Source organism: Varanus komodoensis, unplaced genomic scaffold, assembly GCF_004798865.1.
Source record: "Varanus komodoensis strain SLA01 unplaced genomic scaffold, ASM479886v1 scaffold114, whole genome shotgun sequence".
Classification (NCBI taxonomy): domain Eukaryota; kingdom Metazoa; phylum Chordata; class Lepidosauria; order Squamata; family Varanidae; genus Varanus; species Varanus komodoensis.
In genome coordinates this window covers 442,997-458,022 of record NW_025335328.1, presented here as the reverse complement: position 1 = coordinate 458,022, position 15,026 = coordinate 442,997, and the positions used below count along the sequence as shown (strand labels likewise).

General features: G+C 66.2%; 1 protein-coding gene across 2 annotated transcripts; it reads left to right on the top strand.

Annotated features, from left to right (window-relative positions):
- Positions 1-6: 6 nt before the first annotated feature.
- Positions 7-13,901, top strand: TMEM214 (transmembrane protein 214). 2 transcript variants are annotated; one of them, XM_044421094.1, is made up of 16 exons: positions 7-76; positions 618-768; positions 3,458-3,592; positions 4,017-4,099; positions 6,020-6,125; positions 8,032-8,113; positions 8,431-8,532; positions 8,823-8,964; positions 9,546-9,637; positions 9,878-9,926; positions 10,263-10,376; positions 10,483-10,600; positions 10,730-10,826; positions 10,939-11,107; positions 11,679-11,830; positions 12,833-13,901. In XM_044421094.1, the coding sequence occupies exons 3-16, from the start codon at positions 3,565-3,567 to the stop codon at positions 12,957-12,959; spliced, it is 1,461 nt and encodes a 486-aa protein (XP_044277029.1). In that variant the 5' UTR covers positions 7-76; positions 618-768; positions 3,458-3,564; the 3' UTR covers positions 12,960-13,901. The 2 variants fall into 2 exon arrangements, with proteins under 2 accessions (XP_044277029.1, XP_044277028.1); XM_044421093.1 differs by lacking the exons at positions 7-76; positions 618-768; positions 3,458-3,592; positions 4,017-4,099; positions 6,020-6,125 and having other exon boundaries at positions 7,275-8,113.
- Positions 13,902-15,026: the final 1,125 nt, after the last annotated feature.

The following is a 15,026-nucleotide window of genomic DNA, read 5'->3' as shown; positions in this document are numbered from 1 at the left end:
CAAGAAGCCGCCGGGCGGGGAGGGCGCTGCGCGCGGGCCCGCCGCCTTCCGCAGCCTGGACGACGCGCTGAGGGCCGTGAGTGCGCCGGCGGAGCCCCCGGGGCGGGCGGGCGGGCGGGCGGTATGGGAGGGCTGCCCCGGTCCGCGCGGGGGCCGCCCGGGCAGAGGCGCCGGCACGCCCGGAGGAGGGCAGCGGCGCGTCCTGCTGCGCGCACCCCCGTCCCCGGGACGCCTGCCTCCCTCGCGCCTCGGCCCCCGCGGCCTGCCAACGGGGCCGGAGCTCGGCGGGCGGGCGGGCAAAGCGCCCCGGGCTTCTCGGGAGAGCTCCGCGGCCCCCGTGCGAGCTGCAGAAGGCGCCCGGGCGCGCCGCCGTTCCTGTCCGGTCACCTGCCCAGCAGCTGCGCTCGAAGAAGCCGGGCAGGCGAACGGCCGAGCCCGCTCCTCCCCTGCGGGACCGGCGCCCAGCCGCCTGGGCATGTGTGTCCCGGTAGCCCCAGGGAGTGCCGGCCCCGGCCAGAGCGAGGGCCCGCGGGGCTCCTGCCAGCTTCCCCATCGGCCCTTTTGCCGGTCGGTCGTTCCTGATGTCCCGTCCGTTCATTTAGTTTCTTGCCTTTTAGCTTGACTTGGCCGAACTCCAGAAGGAGCTGGATAGGAGCCAGAGCCTGTTCCCAGAGAACCCTTCTGTGTGGGTCAAAGACTTGGCTGGCTGTCTGAACTACAAGCTGCAGGCCCCAAAGAGTGACCCTACTCTCAGCCAGCACCCTCATGGTCAGTGGCACATGGGAATGGCTTTGCGGGGAGCGGGTGCGCGTGGTGGGGGTGCGCCGTTCGTCGCCTTTCTTGCTCTTTGCCCGCTTTTCTGCCTTGGTAATTCATTGATCGCTGAAAAAAGTGACACAAATATTAGTAAACAGTTTCTTGATTTTTTTTCCTGTGTAGAACTTAAAATTATGCAACTGCGAAAGTTCTGCGTTTGCAATAAGCCTTACAAAGTTGGGAAAGTTTAGCAGTATTTGCGTGCTTCGCAAAGATGCACGATGGCATAGCTTGGTAATTTATGGATTGGATTTACATATCTTTCTTTTCTCAAGAAATGCACACAAGCCAGTTAATCATAAGTGTCAAACTGAAAACAAAATTCTTCTCATAACATAACCTAAAAACTGTTCCAGTATAACAGAAATGTATCATTAAAAGTAATGAACAGCATCGAACAACGAAAAAGCTCTTCCAGCAGCAGCGCTCAGCAGAAGTCCTTCCGTAATCAAGGCTTCTTTGACTGCACAGAGCGGGCCGACGGCTGCCTCTCTTGGGGTGGAGCAGCAGAGCCTGCGTGAGCTGGCAGGGAAGTTCTCTCTCATCCCCATCAAACACGCCCGGTAGTGGTAGCAACTAGCGGCGACGGGCTCTCTGCGAAGGACCTTAGCACCCTGGAAGGCTCCTATGGGAAAAGGCCTTCTTCCAGGCAGCCTGGCCCCGCGCCTTGTAGGCCTTTATTGGCCCACACGCCAAATTGTGCCGAAAAACAGGCAGGTGGCCAGCAGAGGCCATTGTGCAGCGCGAGTTGGATGATGTGAAGCCACGCCGATAGCGTTCTGGGCTGCTCAGGGGTTCCCCATATGGAGTGGCCTGCAGCAGTCTAAGCGTGATGCCCTGAGCTACGTGTGGCCATGGCTGGATGCGGAGTGGGCCAGCACCCTTGTGGCTGCTGGTAACACCTGCGAGCACACCCAACCTGCACGCCTGGCTCTGGGGTAGCAGGACACGCCTGGCACAGGCCGAATCCGCCTCCTTTGCTTCGCCTCATCTCTTTCGCCCAGCCAGGAAAATATCTTGTCTGGAATAAGCCACAGTATGTTGTTTTTTAAAAGCCCGTTTGTCCTACGGGGTTGGGATTTCGGTGAGAGCCGCAGAGAGAATAATTCTTATAAACCCGTCGTGCTGGAGGCATAGATCGGAAAAGCCAGGTAGAGCAGGGCAGGGACAGAGTTGTGCTGTTTCCCCCTAGGACTCTGCCAGAGGTTCTTGGTTGTCTGTATGCATGGCTGTCAGTGGCTTTTTTTCCCCAGCCCATCAGGCCTAGAAATCTGATTCTGAAAGAGGATTCTCACGGTTGCCGGTGTCACGCATGGCTGTGTAGTTTGCATTTCTGCCTCCTGGCGGCCTGTCTGGCTTTCTCCGCCCGGGCAGAAGTGGTGCTCTAATTTTGTGTGGGCAGAAAAGCTCTTGGGAGAGCACGCTGCCCGAGGAGACAGGAGTGGCTGAGGACAAGTTGTCTCCTATGAAAGCGCTTCCCAGCTTGCAGGTTTTCTCTTCCATGCTGCTGAAATAGGAGGCAGCAAAGGACGTCGTCTGAAGCCTCAGCCTGGTTTGGGAAAGAAGCCGGCAGGCGGCAGCTGCTGCTGCTGGCGTGGCTTCTAGATGTATGTGGCGTTCAGCCTGCACAGCTTCCCTTGGTGGCTTGAAAATGTGAGGTGCAGCGTTGGGTCAAGGGAACTTGAAAAAAATTGGACGCTCAACTGCGCCACGAGAGACCCCACTTTCGAAGAGCCTGGATCCCGCCTGTCCGAAGCGAGGCCAGTTTGAAGGGTCCGAGGAGCACAGCGGCTGCTCCTGGGTGCAGGGAGCCCCGTGCAGAGTGGGCTGGGCGAGCCGCTCATGGCGGGGTCACGCGGTGGGAAGCCCCTGCCCCGGGAAGCCCGCCCCAGGCCTCCCATGCAGCCGCGGGACGGGGAGCAGGGCCTCAGAAGAGGCCGAGAGGCGGCATTTTAAGGGAGGCGCTGCTGCCATCGTTGGCCGTGCTCCCCGAGCGGCACCTGCTGGCAGGGCGAAGGGCAGCTGAGCCGGTGGGTTGCGAGCTTAAGGGGTTCTTCCAGGATCAGTGGGGCCGTGCCGGCAGCGGGACGGCTGCCTGGCCTGGGGCTCAGCCAAGGCGGTGCTCCTTCCTGCCTGGGACGCCAGCAGCGCAGGCACGGATCCTGCTGGCTGTCCTGTCCCGCTTCGCCTTTCCTGCTCTCGTCGTCCTGCTTTTGCCGCCGCTGTTTGCAGGCCAGGATCCCTGTGGGTTTTCCCTTAAAGACAAGGTCCCTTCCCAAGCCGCTGAGAGGCCAGAGCGCTTGCCACCCGGCAGCATCCCTGTCGCGGCAGGGCCAGATCACCCGTCCTCTGCCCTTCGTGCTGGGGATGGAGCCGCTCTGTCCTGCCCCCGCCTTCCGGCTGGCCGGCCAGGAAGCGTCTGCCGCCGTCCCGCTGGCATTGCCGTGCTCCACCTCTGGTCCGCCCGGCGTGGCCCTCGCGTTGCCAGCACTGACGACGGGCGCCCAAGCGCCTGCACTGGCGGGGCGCCGCGCCTCCCATCTGGCCTGCGCCTCCCCACGGGTGCTGCTTCCTCAGCGGGGGCCAAGGGCTGCCCCGCACCCGCCCCTCACCCCTCCCCCTTTATCGTCCTCGGCTGCAGACTATCCGTACTGCCTGGTGAGCAAGGAGCTGAGGAGCACGATCCGGTCGCTGCTGTCGAAAGCCGCAGGCGTCCTGGAGCTCTTCTTCGACCACTGCCTTTACACGATGCTGCAGGAGCTGGACAGGACGCCGGGTGAGCCGGGCAAAGCCCATCGAGCCCCACAGCAGCTTCTGGGTCCGAGGGCCTGCCCTGCGTGCCCCCCTGGGGAGAGAGGGCGGTCCAGCATGACGGTCTGCATGGGGGCGGGGGGGCAGCCTCATGTGCTGCTGAGGGCGGGCAGGGAGGTCTGCTCCCTGCAGGACTCCTTGAGAGCGGTCCTGGGCAGAGGGGGAGGCACCTGGGGGCTGGCCTGCCCAGTGGGTTTCTCGTGCTCCTGCGTGCGGCAAGGGGGCGCGCTCTGCTGCGGCTGTGGCAGCGGACGGGGTTGCAAGGAGCGAGGGCGGCAAACCGATCGGGGGTGAAGGCCGCCCAGCTCGCTCGCTCGCTCGCTCTCCTCGGCCCATGCCGTCCTGCACCGGAGCGCCCCGTTGTGCGAGCGCCCGCCTTTCCCTTTCAGGGGAGTCGCTGCATGGCTACAGGATCTGCATCCAAGCGGTGCTGCTGGACAAGCCCAAAATTGCCTCCATGACCTTGAGCAAGGTGAGTAGCCGGAATTGATGTGCCCCTCGGGGGGACCCCCCCACACACACACTTGTCCAGAAATATGCTTGCGGGCCCCGGAGGGGCATCTCTGCAGAGTTGAGTTTGGGGTGTCATGTGTCCTGGAACTGGATCTGGCCCTTTACGCCCTAAATGAAACGTTATATTATGTAGACATTTGGCTTGGAGTACTTGTAACGATGGGAAGCCTGTGCTTCCTCGCATCGGTAACATTGAGAAGAGCTCAAAGGTGTTGCAGAGGGCTTGCTGCTGGTGAGTTTAGCCTGTCCAAGGACAGCGCATGACCCAGGAAGCCGCTCTAATTCGGGAAAGCTCAGCTCATCCACAGAGGGTGCCTGGTGTGGGGCAGCGTCTCGATTCCAGGCGTGGGGAATTGTGGGTGTCCCATGCGACGCAGGAGGAGCACCTTCGCCCGTCCGGACCGTCCGGGGGGATGCTTTGGACTGGGAGGGAAGGAGACTGGAGTGCTGCGAGGCTGCATCACTTCTTCGTGGTACCCCCCCCACCCCCACAGATCCCCCTCGAGGGGGAGGGCCTTTATGACCTTTGAGAAGCTGCCACGGTGATTCTTTCCGCACAAGCTGTGAGGGGGGATTCTGAACACGGATCCCCAGCGCCAAGCTGGAGCTCTTTCTCAGCTATGGAGCTGGGAATCCAGTCAAACTGTGGGGCCACCTAGATGCCAGCTGTGGCCACAGAATTGTTCTGCCGGCTGCCGTATCCCCAGCCGGGCCACAGCTTGCGGCAGCCTTAGCCACACTAGCCTGCTGTCAGTTGAGCCAACAGGTGCAGCCCTCGGGGGCCAAGCCAGCATCTTTTCCAGCCTCGTCCGGAGCTGCTGGTGGGGAACGGGGGACTGAGCTGGGGGCTGGCTGCTGGGACGGAATCAGCACCGCTGCCTTTGCTCTTGAACTGAGGCCAGGAGTGACCCAGTCCGCCGGGCGGCTGGGCCAGCACTTGGCCTCCCCTTGGGAGGAGGGAAAGAACGAGGGACGGCCGTCCCCGGGGCAGCGTGCAGTGGGAGTAGACCTCCACATGGGGCAGGAGGAGGCCGGGATCATAGAGCAGTAGGGCCGGAAGGGCCGGAGGCCATGGGTCTGGCCCCGCTTGCTCCTCGCCAGGCTGCTGGCAGAGGAGGCGCTCCACCGGCCGGCTGCCTTGGCAGTCCTCTCAAGTCAGGCCGGGCGCATGCGCAGGCTACCCTTGGCGCTGATGCCAGACGGCTGGCCTTCCCGCGGGGGGCTGCCCACTCCTCATGGCTCTGGGGCAGCACCACGGCATCCCCACACTGCTACGAGATTGCATCTGGCAGGGCTCTCTTAAAGCAGCCCCCCCTCGGTGCAAGAAAAGGGTCCTCGTGCGGAGCCCCTGCTTCTGCTGGTGGCAGCGCCGAGCCGCTCTGGAGGGACTGTGGGCAGCAGGCGAAACAGGAGCCAGCAGCGGGATGCGGCCGCCAGAGGGGTAGATGCCACCTTGGGACGCGTTAACAGGAGCATCGCTTCCAGATCGCGAGAAGTAGCTCTCTTCTCGCTCGTGCCAGCGTGTAGCCGACTGCATAACCGGCTCAGGTTGCAGCAACCCAGGCTCAGGCTGGACACCAGGAAAGGCTTCCTCCCCGTTGGAGCCCCTTGTGGAGAGCCCCCCCCCCCCCGCTGGGAACGGGGGCCCTGCGCCCTCACTCCTGGCGAGCAGAAACAAAGATGGCCTTGCCCGCCGGCCTTCTGGCCGCTCCCTCAGTCAGCCCGGCAGCCCAGCGCTGAAGCCTTGCCTGAGGGCTCCTGCCTGGGCGCCCCCTTGGGCGGGCGAGGGAGGGAGGGGCCGGGACGCTCCCCACAGCTCTGCTTGTGCCCCCCCCGCTGGGAAGCCGTGCACTAACGCTGCTGCCTCGCCCTTCCTCAGTACCTCGAGCTGCTGCGGTCCCGTCAGAACCGGCCGGCCAAGTGCCTCACCATCATGTGGGCCCTGGGGCAAGCGGGATCCGCGGACCTCGCGGAAGGGCTGACGGGTGAGTCCCTGGCAGCGCAAGGGGCGGGGGGGTCCGGCAGGGGCGCCGGGCAGCCTGCTCCGTGGGCGGGGGCCTTTCCTGCAGCCTGCTCGGCTCAGGTGGCAGCCACGGGGCTCCTCTCCCAGGCCCACCTCGCTGGTTCAAGATCTGCGCGTGGCAGAAGCCCTGGCCCTGCCGTCCTGCCCGTGGGGGGGCCGGGGGCTGCTCGGCTTACAGCCACGGCTGCAGGTCAGTCCTAAGAGTCCCAGGAGAGTCGGCCAGGAGGGGCCGGTGAGGCCCCTGCGGCTCCCTGGGGGCTCTCCGGCTGTGCTCGGCCTTCCTCGCGGGCCCCCTCGGGCTGCCTGGCTGGCCAGTGCGGGCGCAGGATGCTGGGCCGGAGAGGCCCTTCCTAGAATCGCGGAGTCGGAAGGGCCGTGTCGGCTGCGGAGCCGCACCCCTCTCGGCTGGCAGCCCGTTTCGAGCCTTCCCCGCGGACGCCGCCGGTCTCTGCTGCAGCGCTTGCCGCGGGGGGTCCCCCGCTCGCTCCTCCTGCTCCTGGGGTGTGGTTCCTCCACAGCCGAAGCCGTGCGAGGCGCTTCAGGCTCCAGCTGGCCGTGCGTGGATGGGGCGCAGCTCCTCTCCCTGAGAAGGCCGCGGCCGCGTCTTTGCTGAGCAACGAGCAGATCGGCCCCCGCGGCCTCTCGTTAGGAACATGCTCCGAGGAGCCCTCATGGTGTGCTCTGCATCCCAGGCCCCCACGGCGCACGCTGTCAGTCGGCTGTCCTGACGCCCTCTGGCCGTTCCCTGCTGCCTGCCCTCGATGGCCGGCCCCCGGCCCCTCTCCTGCAGATGGCTCTCTTGAGTTTTAAATCGCTGCTCTTGAGCATGGTCACATTTTCTGTTTCCATCCCATTTTTCTCATTCGGGTAGTTTTCAATGGCACTTACCCTCCCTTCTCTTTTTGGGAGCTTCCTTCCTTCTGGCGCGCTTTCCCATTGGTTTTCCAGCCATCTGACTCATGGTTGCACGGGGCTGAGACTCAGGAGAGCCACATTCTAGTCCCCACTTGGCTCTGTGCAGCCCTGGCGAGGCCTCATCTGGAGCCCTGTGCCCAGTTCTGGGCACCACAGTTGGAGGAAGATGCAGACAAGCGGGAAAGGGGCCAGGGGAGGGCAGCAAGGATGATCCGGGGACTGGCACCCGAGTCCTGTGAGGAGAGGTGGAAAGAGCGGGGCATGTTTAGTCTGCGGGGATAGGGGGGCCTCCGCAAGTATGGGAAGGGCTGTCCCAGAGAGGAAGGCCGGGATCACCTCGATCGCACCAGAGTGGAGGGCACAGAATGACGGGCTCAAGGGGCAGGAAGCCAGATTCCAGCTTGACTTCAGGAAGAACGGCCTGTGACTGTTGGAGCTGTGTGACAATGGAGCCCCTGACTGGGGACGGGGGGCTCCCTCACACTGGTGGCTTTCAGGGTGCAGCTGGACAGCCACCTGAGGAGGGTGGCGTCCCTGGGAGTCCTGTGCCGAGGGGAGGGGGTTGGCCCCCGTGCCGTTCCCACTCTGCTATGGTCTGAATTTGGGCCAGTTGCAGGGTTTCAGCCTCGCTTACCCAACAGGGTGGTTGTGGGGAGAAAATGTAGGGGGCAAAACCTGCAGCCTGCGTTGGGTCCCTTGCAAGAGGAAGAACGGTGGGTTCCCAGGTGGGATGGAGGAAATTGGCGTCCTGCCCCAGCGGCGGGTTGGGCCCGGGGGCCTTTGTGGCCGCTTCCAGCTCGACGCTGTCCAAAGAGCAAGCCACGTGGCCTGCAGCACAGCCCTGGAACGGGGTGCGGGGCTGGGGCTGGGGCTGGGCTTGCCAGGGCTGCCTCACCCGGGCCCCCCACAGGCGGGCGCGTTGAGGGCTCCCGTGCCCACTCCTCTCTCCGCAGTGTGGCTCAGCATCATGCTTCCAGTCCTGGGAATGAAGTCTCTCTCTCCCTACGCCATCACCTACTTGGACCGGCTGCTGATGTGAGTCCCTGCGGGCCAGCGGCCATTCCAGGATCCCGCGGGCGGCATCCCCCCCACACCTCCAAGGCACAGCCGGGGGGGCTGCGGCCCCTCGGGGGACCGGCGCTGCTCTCGCCCCTCCGTGCTCCCTCAGCGATGCCCAGGGCTTCCTGCTGCCAGAGCAGCCGGTGTTGTGGGTTCGCTTAGTTGGTCTGGGAAATGTCCTGGCGCTCTGGGGCGGGGGGCAACTCATGGGCCCCCACTTTCGGCGTCCGGCTCCTGCGCCGCCCTGTCGGCCGGGCCGGCCTGGCTGAAACCGGCTCCGCTCCCTCCGCCAGGCTGCATCCCAACTTGACAAGGGGCTTCGGCATGCTCGGACCCAAGGACTTCTTCCCTCTCCTGGACTTCGCCTTCACGCCCAACAACTCCTTACCCTCCAGGTATGGCAGCCGGGAGGAGCCCCACGGGGCCCCCACGCAACGCGTGGCCCGACCCTGCACGTGGTGGGGGGTGCCGCTGCCCCAAGTGGAGCAGCCTGGGCTGCCCCCAGGTCCAGGCGCTGCCGCCGCCGCCCCTGCTTCCAGGGAGGGGTCTGCAGGGGCTCGCGCCTGTGCCAGAATCACTCGAGCAGGTCCGTGTCTCGCACGGAGGCCCTCGGCCTTAGGAGGCCAGCGTGCGGGTGCGGGGTTGTCTGGGGGTGCCGTCGGTCTGCAGCGGCCTCTTTCTCCAGCCTGCAGGAGCAGCTGCGCCAGTTGTATCCCCGCCTGAAGGTGCTGGCCTTCGGGGCAAAGCCGGAGACTGCCTTGCACACCTTCTTCCCCTCCTTTCTGTCCCGGGCCCTCCCCAGCTGCCCCCCGGCCATGAAGAAGGAGGTGAGGCCAGCAGGAGGCTGCGCTGGGGGAGGGGGGCGCGTCGGGCCGTGGGGGCAGCCGCAGGGCCTGCCCCCTTGGCCCCGCAGAAGAGCTCGGAGTGAAGAGCGGCCCCCGCGCAGCGTCGGGGCGGCTGGTGAGCCCGAGCCGCCATGGCAGGCCACCTTGGACAGCCGGGGGGGGCAGGGAGTGAGGAGGAAGCCATGGGTCCTGCTGCCCCCCCCCCCCGGGGGCGGTCCCCGGCCTGCCTTAGGAGCGCAGGAAGCACCCGGCTGGATCAGGCCCGTGGCTCATCCTGGCAGAGCGGCTGCCCATGGGATCCCTCGCGCGGGGGGCGGGCGAGAGCGCCGCCTTCCTTGCCTCCAAGGAATGGCCGGAAGCCGTCCCATCTGGGAAACGGCTCTTCTGGCCCCACGGCACAGGGGCTGTGGCCAGGAAAGGGCTGGGGGAGCACCGGGAGGGCGAGGGGAGGCGGGCATCTCCAGGCCTCGGGGGCGGCCTGTGCCCCCGGTCCCCTTGCGAGCCGGGGCCGTCCCGGGCCGCTCTTTGGGGGTCTGTTCCTGAGCTGCTCTCGCCCCGTGCAGCTGCTGGACTGCCTGACCGCGTGCCTCAGCCTCGACCCGCTCAGCTTCAGCGTGTGGCGGCAGCTGTACGTCAAGCACCTCCCGCAGTCCAGGTGAGGCGAGGCGCGGCGCGGGGGCCGCCGCTCGGCTGCACAGGGCCCGCCGGGTTCGTGCTCGGCATCGCGCCCGCTGCCGGCCGGGCGCCGCTTGGCGTTCTGGGAACGTCTTGGTGGAGCGGGGAGGCAGCCGGGCTCCTGGTGCTCTGTGCCCGGGCGCCTTCCCTGGACCCGAGCGCGGAGCTCCAGTGGCCTTGTGGTGGATCGGCTCGGCTCTGAACCTCCTTCCTTTCCCAGCCTGCTCCTGAATCACTTCCTGGAGACCTGGGACAGCACTCCCAGAAAGGTGCGTGGGGCCTGCCCTTCGGCCAGGGAACGGTTTTGCTCAGCAGGGTCGGACGTGCCGCACGGCAGTCACGGCGGGAGGAATTTCCCGCCAGAGGAGCCGCCTCCCCCGCCTGAGGGCCCGCCATGGGGAGCAGATGGGGGCAGGCGCTTAGTGCCGTTGCTCCCTGGGGCACTGCCGCTGCCGTAGCCACGCTTGTGACTGACGACTGGCTATCTTCTGGACCCCCCCGCTTGTAATCCTCCCCCCAGCCAGCCAAAGTACAGAGCCCCCTGTTCCTGGCGGCTGCCCCATGAGCGCCGCTGTCTCACGGGGGCCTTTGTGGGGCTTTTCTAGGTGCGAAGATCTCTGCAGGAAACGGTTCGTTCCTTCACGGTCACCAATGAGGAGCTGGCCACGAAAGGACCGGGCAGTACTCAAGACGTGGCGGCCTGTGGCGTGGCCTGCAAGGTAACCTCCAAGCGTGGAGGGGCAGGTGGCCCAGGACCCCCCCCCCCCGGTCCCGGGTTCCCAGAGCCCTTGTCCTGATGCCGGCTTCCCGGCCTTCCTCCGGCAGGACCTGATGCTCAAGGTGAGGGCGGGCAGCTTCCCCTGGCTGCGCCTGCTGCTGGTGCTGCTTGTCTTCACGACGGGGTTTCTGATGCACGACGTCCGGACGCACGGCTCCTTCCAAGGTGGGGCGATGCCTGCGGAGGGGGGGAGCCTCCGTGGACCCAGCGGCCAGGCGGCGCAGGCCCATCCGGCCGGGTCGGCAGCGGGCCGTTCCCGGCCACAACCCCCTCAGGAGTCTCTCTGTTCCCCAGCTTCTGCCACAGCACGTGCCCTCCGCGCCTCCGGCATCCTGTCGGCGTCCCAGCAGGCCTGGAGCAAAGCTTCCCATTTCTCCGCGGAGGGTGGCAGGTCAGTGGCTCGCCACCAGCCCCTTCCCTCAGCGAGGGAGGCGTTCCCTGCCAGGCCCCTCGCAGGCCGGGCAGAGGCCCTCGGGCGCCAACCCCCCTCTCCGTCTCCGCAGCTGGCTGCGCGCCAACGTGCCGCTCTACTGCTCCCGCCTGGCGGCGGTGCTGAGACCCACCCTGGACCTGGCCTGGACCACGCTGGGGGAGCCGGCCGCCGGCCTCTGCGGGAGGTGCGGGGCGCAGCTGGCCTGGCTCGGAGACGGCGTCCTCGGGCTCGTGGAATGGGTAAGCGGCCTCCTCCGCAGCTCGGGCCCGGCCCATCCCTCCAGCATCTCGGACAGCTTCCTGCACACAGAGGATCAGCAAAGGGGGGGGGGGGGGGGTTGGGGGGCCACGCCGGGGCAGAGGGGGCCCTGCCCTGGCCGTACCCCAAGTGGGGCCCTGGCCTGGCACGGGTCGCTCGAGCTGACTGCGCCCTGCCAGCAGCGGCTCTGGCCCCCCACCTGGGGAGGCAGAAGGCCCCTCGCTGGCCTGCCGCACCAGGAGCACCTCTGCCGTGTGTCCCAGCAGCCCCCCCCCCGAGCCTGCCCCCCCATTCTAGCTGCACTGTGGGTCTTCCGTCAATGGCCTGTCGGGCGTTAACTGGCCCAGACCCTCGGCACAGACCTCAGGAGATGGCCCTGGAGCCCCCGTTGCCCCCCGGGATTTGGGGAAGGTGCCGCCGCCGCTGGGCCCACGTGCTCATTCGGCTCACGGCTTCTCGCCTCGCGTGCCTCTGGGCGCGTGTGGGGCTCTCAGGCTGGCGGGATGTGCCAGGAAGTCGCCCTGCCCTGAGCCGCCTGCCTTTCTCTGCCAGCTCCGGGCCCGGCTCCCGGACGCGGTGCTGCGTGCGGCAGGCTCCCTCAAGGAGCTGCTGCTCTTCCTCATGCGGAACTACTTTCTTCCCGCCGTGGACCGTGCTGTGGCGGCCCTGGATGGGCTCTGGAGGCTCTGGATGGCCCCCTGCAAGTGAGTACTGCCGGCGGGCCTCGGGCCCCGCGCAGAGGCCTGCTCCAGGAAGCAGGGATGGGGGGTGCCGGAGGCAGCGGGTCCCCACTCTCGGCTGCCCAAGCCGACTGCGGTGAGAGATGCGCAGGGCAGCCTGCGAGGAGCCCGGGGGAGTCCCAGGGAGACGGGCGCGGCCGACTGTGGGGTGGCATTCGCGGCACGGGGGCTGCATGGCGCTGACCTCTCCCAGCCCCCCCCCCTCGGGAGAATCCGCCGTCCCGAGCATCGCCCCTTCCTGGCTCAGGGCCTTGAAGGCAGCCCGGCATGGTGGGCCTGACCGGGCCCTGGAGGCGGGGCTGGATTCCGTGGGGTCGCGGCCCTCCGGGGGGCTTCGCATGCTCGTCCAAAGAATGAGTGACGCGAGATGGATAAAGCGAAGCAGGCTGGCTTTGCACAGGTGGGGCTCCCCTCCAACCAAGAAGGCTGCCCCACGCCCGCTCCTTGTCTGCACGGCATCCGTGGGTTCTCCCTGGGCACGGGGCATTGTGAGCAGGTGGGGTCCCTGCCCCCTTGGATGTTGCAGAGCACCCCGAGCAGGCGCCCCCCCGCCGCCCCCCCGGCCAGGACAGCCTCCTTCGGCCTGGCACCCTCCAGGCGTCGGAGTGCGACTTCAGCGTTCTTGGCGGCACGGCGGGCAAGGGCAGGGTGTCCAGAGAGCTCCCGGCGGGCCTGGGAAAGCCTTCGGAGCCTGCCAGCGGGGCTCGGTCGCAGCTGCCTCGTGCCGCTTTTCCCAGCCTGGTGCCCTCCCAGTCACGCGACAGTATTGGCCGTGCTGCTGGGAGTTCGGTAGGAGTTGGAATCCAAAGGGGCTGCAAGGGCTCTGGCTGGGGAGCGCTGGCCAGGGGCTTGGCAGTGGGGGCTACCTGCAGAGAGGGCGGGGGCAGGCGCCCCCACGGCCGTCTCCATGCCCGGAGGCTGCACTGCGCCTCCGTTCTCTGACTGCGCGCTCTGTCCCTCTTCTAGAGACGAGGAAACCTGGGACTGCGTGAGGAAGCAGCTGGTCAGCCTCACCCGTTCCTCCTGGACGTTCCTGCAGGACACGACTGTGGCGATCAAGGACTGGGCCCTGGCCGCCCTCTCCGGGCACTAGCACTGGCCGTGGGCTCGGGCCAGGCAGCAGGGAACGCACCATGTGCCGGCGATGTGTGCCGGGCGCCGGCTGCAGGGCGTGGGTGGCACCGCTGACTGGCCGCTGGAGCCCCGGTCTTCAGGCCCTGTGCCCCCCACCGCAGCGCCCAGGGCTGGCCTCGCCACTGGCTCCGGCCTCGCCCAGCTCGTCCCCTGGGCTGGGGCAGGCACGGCTTGAGCGCTCTCTCCGTACCGTCCTCGTGCCTGCAGCCAGGACGCCGTTCCCCCATACACCGGTGGTCGGCCCTTTCTGCCTGCAGCTCCCAGAAGGTGGTCGCTTGGCATGGCCTCTGGAGCCAGGCCTCAGCTTGGGGGCTTGGGCGGAGAGCCCCGTCCAGTTGCCCTTCCCTCCGGCAGTGGCCGATGGTGGAGCCGGGGGCAGCAGCTCTTGCCCTGCAGCAGGCCCAGCCATGTGCTGGCTGAAGCGAGGGAGCAGGAGGGAAAGGGCAGCAGTGGGGGGGGGGGAACAGCTGGCTTCGTGGACCAGTGGTGACCGCTGTCGGTCGGGGGCACTGCCTGCCGCTCCTCCGCTTTGCGAGCTGCACTGGGCGGACGTTGCTGCCCGCCGCCCAGCCGGAGGAGCGGGCCAGGTGGGGACGGGGGCCTGGCGCAGCCCTGCAGCGCCCCATCCCTCGCTCAGTGCAGGGAAGGGAGGTGCCCGAACGTGCGCTCCGTGGGAGCACTCGGCTGGCAGCAGCTTCGTCTGCAGCTGCCGCACGGGTGCTGCGGGCACCACTGTGCGTGGGTGCGAGTCTGCAGAAAGCGCGTTTTCGGGCCCCCCCGATCGCTGCCCGGCACCGTTCTCGCCTTGCCTCGGCCGGCCTTGCAGAGGTGGTGGTACTCCGTCAAGACGATTGTGTACGGCTCGCGTCACATGCAATAAAGGAAAATATATTTGATGACATGACTCGCTTTCGTGGTGCTTGTCTCTGCTGCCAGGCGGGAGCGGTAGGAACACTCAGCGCCCGGATCTCCAGGCCCTGGTTGGAGCCCTCTGCCGATGGCTAGGCTCACGAGGCGCTCCGGGTGTCCTTTCCCTGCAGCTCTCGCGCACACAGCAGCCGGTCCCAGGGATCTTGCCTTTTGGGGTGGGGCGAGCAGCCAGCAGCGGCCTGACTTGATCTCCGCCCCCTTGTTTGACTGCCAGCCCAGGGCATGGGGCAACCCTCTTCCAGTGCATCCACGTTCTTCCTCTGGGCTTTCAGTCCAGTTTTCACACCCACGCATAGTGTACGGAATGCGCTCCCCAGAGAGGTTCACCTGGTGCCAAGTTTCTATTCTTTTTGGCGCCAGGTTAAAACCTTTCTGTTTAAACGGTATTTTAAAAATTAGTATTTTTAATGGTTATTAACAGTCGCTTTTCATTTGATTTATTTTTCTTGATTATTATGTATCATTTATTGTTTTTATTGAGATTTGTATTATCTTGTTATTTATACTGATATTTTTGTAAGCCGCCCTGAGGCTGCAGCAAAGGACCACGCATAAGTGCTTTAATAATAATAATAATAATAATAATAATAATAATAATAATAATAATAGTGAGCAGGAGGACAAGAGCTGGATGATCTTGGCCTTGGCGCATCACCTGCATGCTTGATCGTCTTTTCTAGTAGCTTCACTGCCTCGCTTCCGAGGCTCTGAATCGATGACCGAGCTGAGAACGCGCCATTTTCGCAGCTCGCCGAGGCGCGTTCAGCGGCGCTTGGCGGCCCCACTGGGCGGTGCGCCGGAGAGGCCCCCACACCGCAGGCGGCCTGCCCGGGCTGGGCTTGCGCAAGGATCGCGGCACGTCGAAAATGCAGGGAGCGCTCGGCCTTCTCCAGGCCCGCGCGCGAACGGGGCCCCGCCAGGAACCTCCCGCGGCCGCGCTCCTTCGGCGGCGGCCCCGGGCTCTCCACGCGGGGCGCGCTGCCGGGAGCCTGCCCTGCGCGGCCCCTCCTCGCCGCCCGCGTCGCTCGGGAGCGCTGCCCAAGGTCCCCGCGGCCCGGCCCGCGCTCGGAAGGGCCCGCCCGGAGCGCCGCCCCCG

Bases quoted from the DNA above. Each gene is read 5' to 3' on its own strand.
- TMEM214 (XM_044421093.1), top strand. From the start codon at position 7,809: ATGGAGGAAATTGGCGTCCTGCCCCAGCGGCGGGTTGGGCCCGGGGGC. The intron at 9,638-9,877 runs GTGAGGCGAGGC...TTCCTTTCCCAG, and splicing joins AAGCACCTCCCGCAGTCCAG to CCTGCTCCTGAATCACTTCC. The intron at 10,601-10,729 runs GTGGGGCGATGC...TCTGTTCCCCAG, and splicing joins GACGCACGGCTCCTTCCAAG to CTTCTGCCACAGCACGTGCC.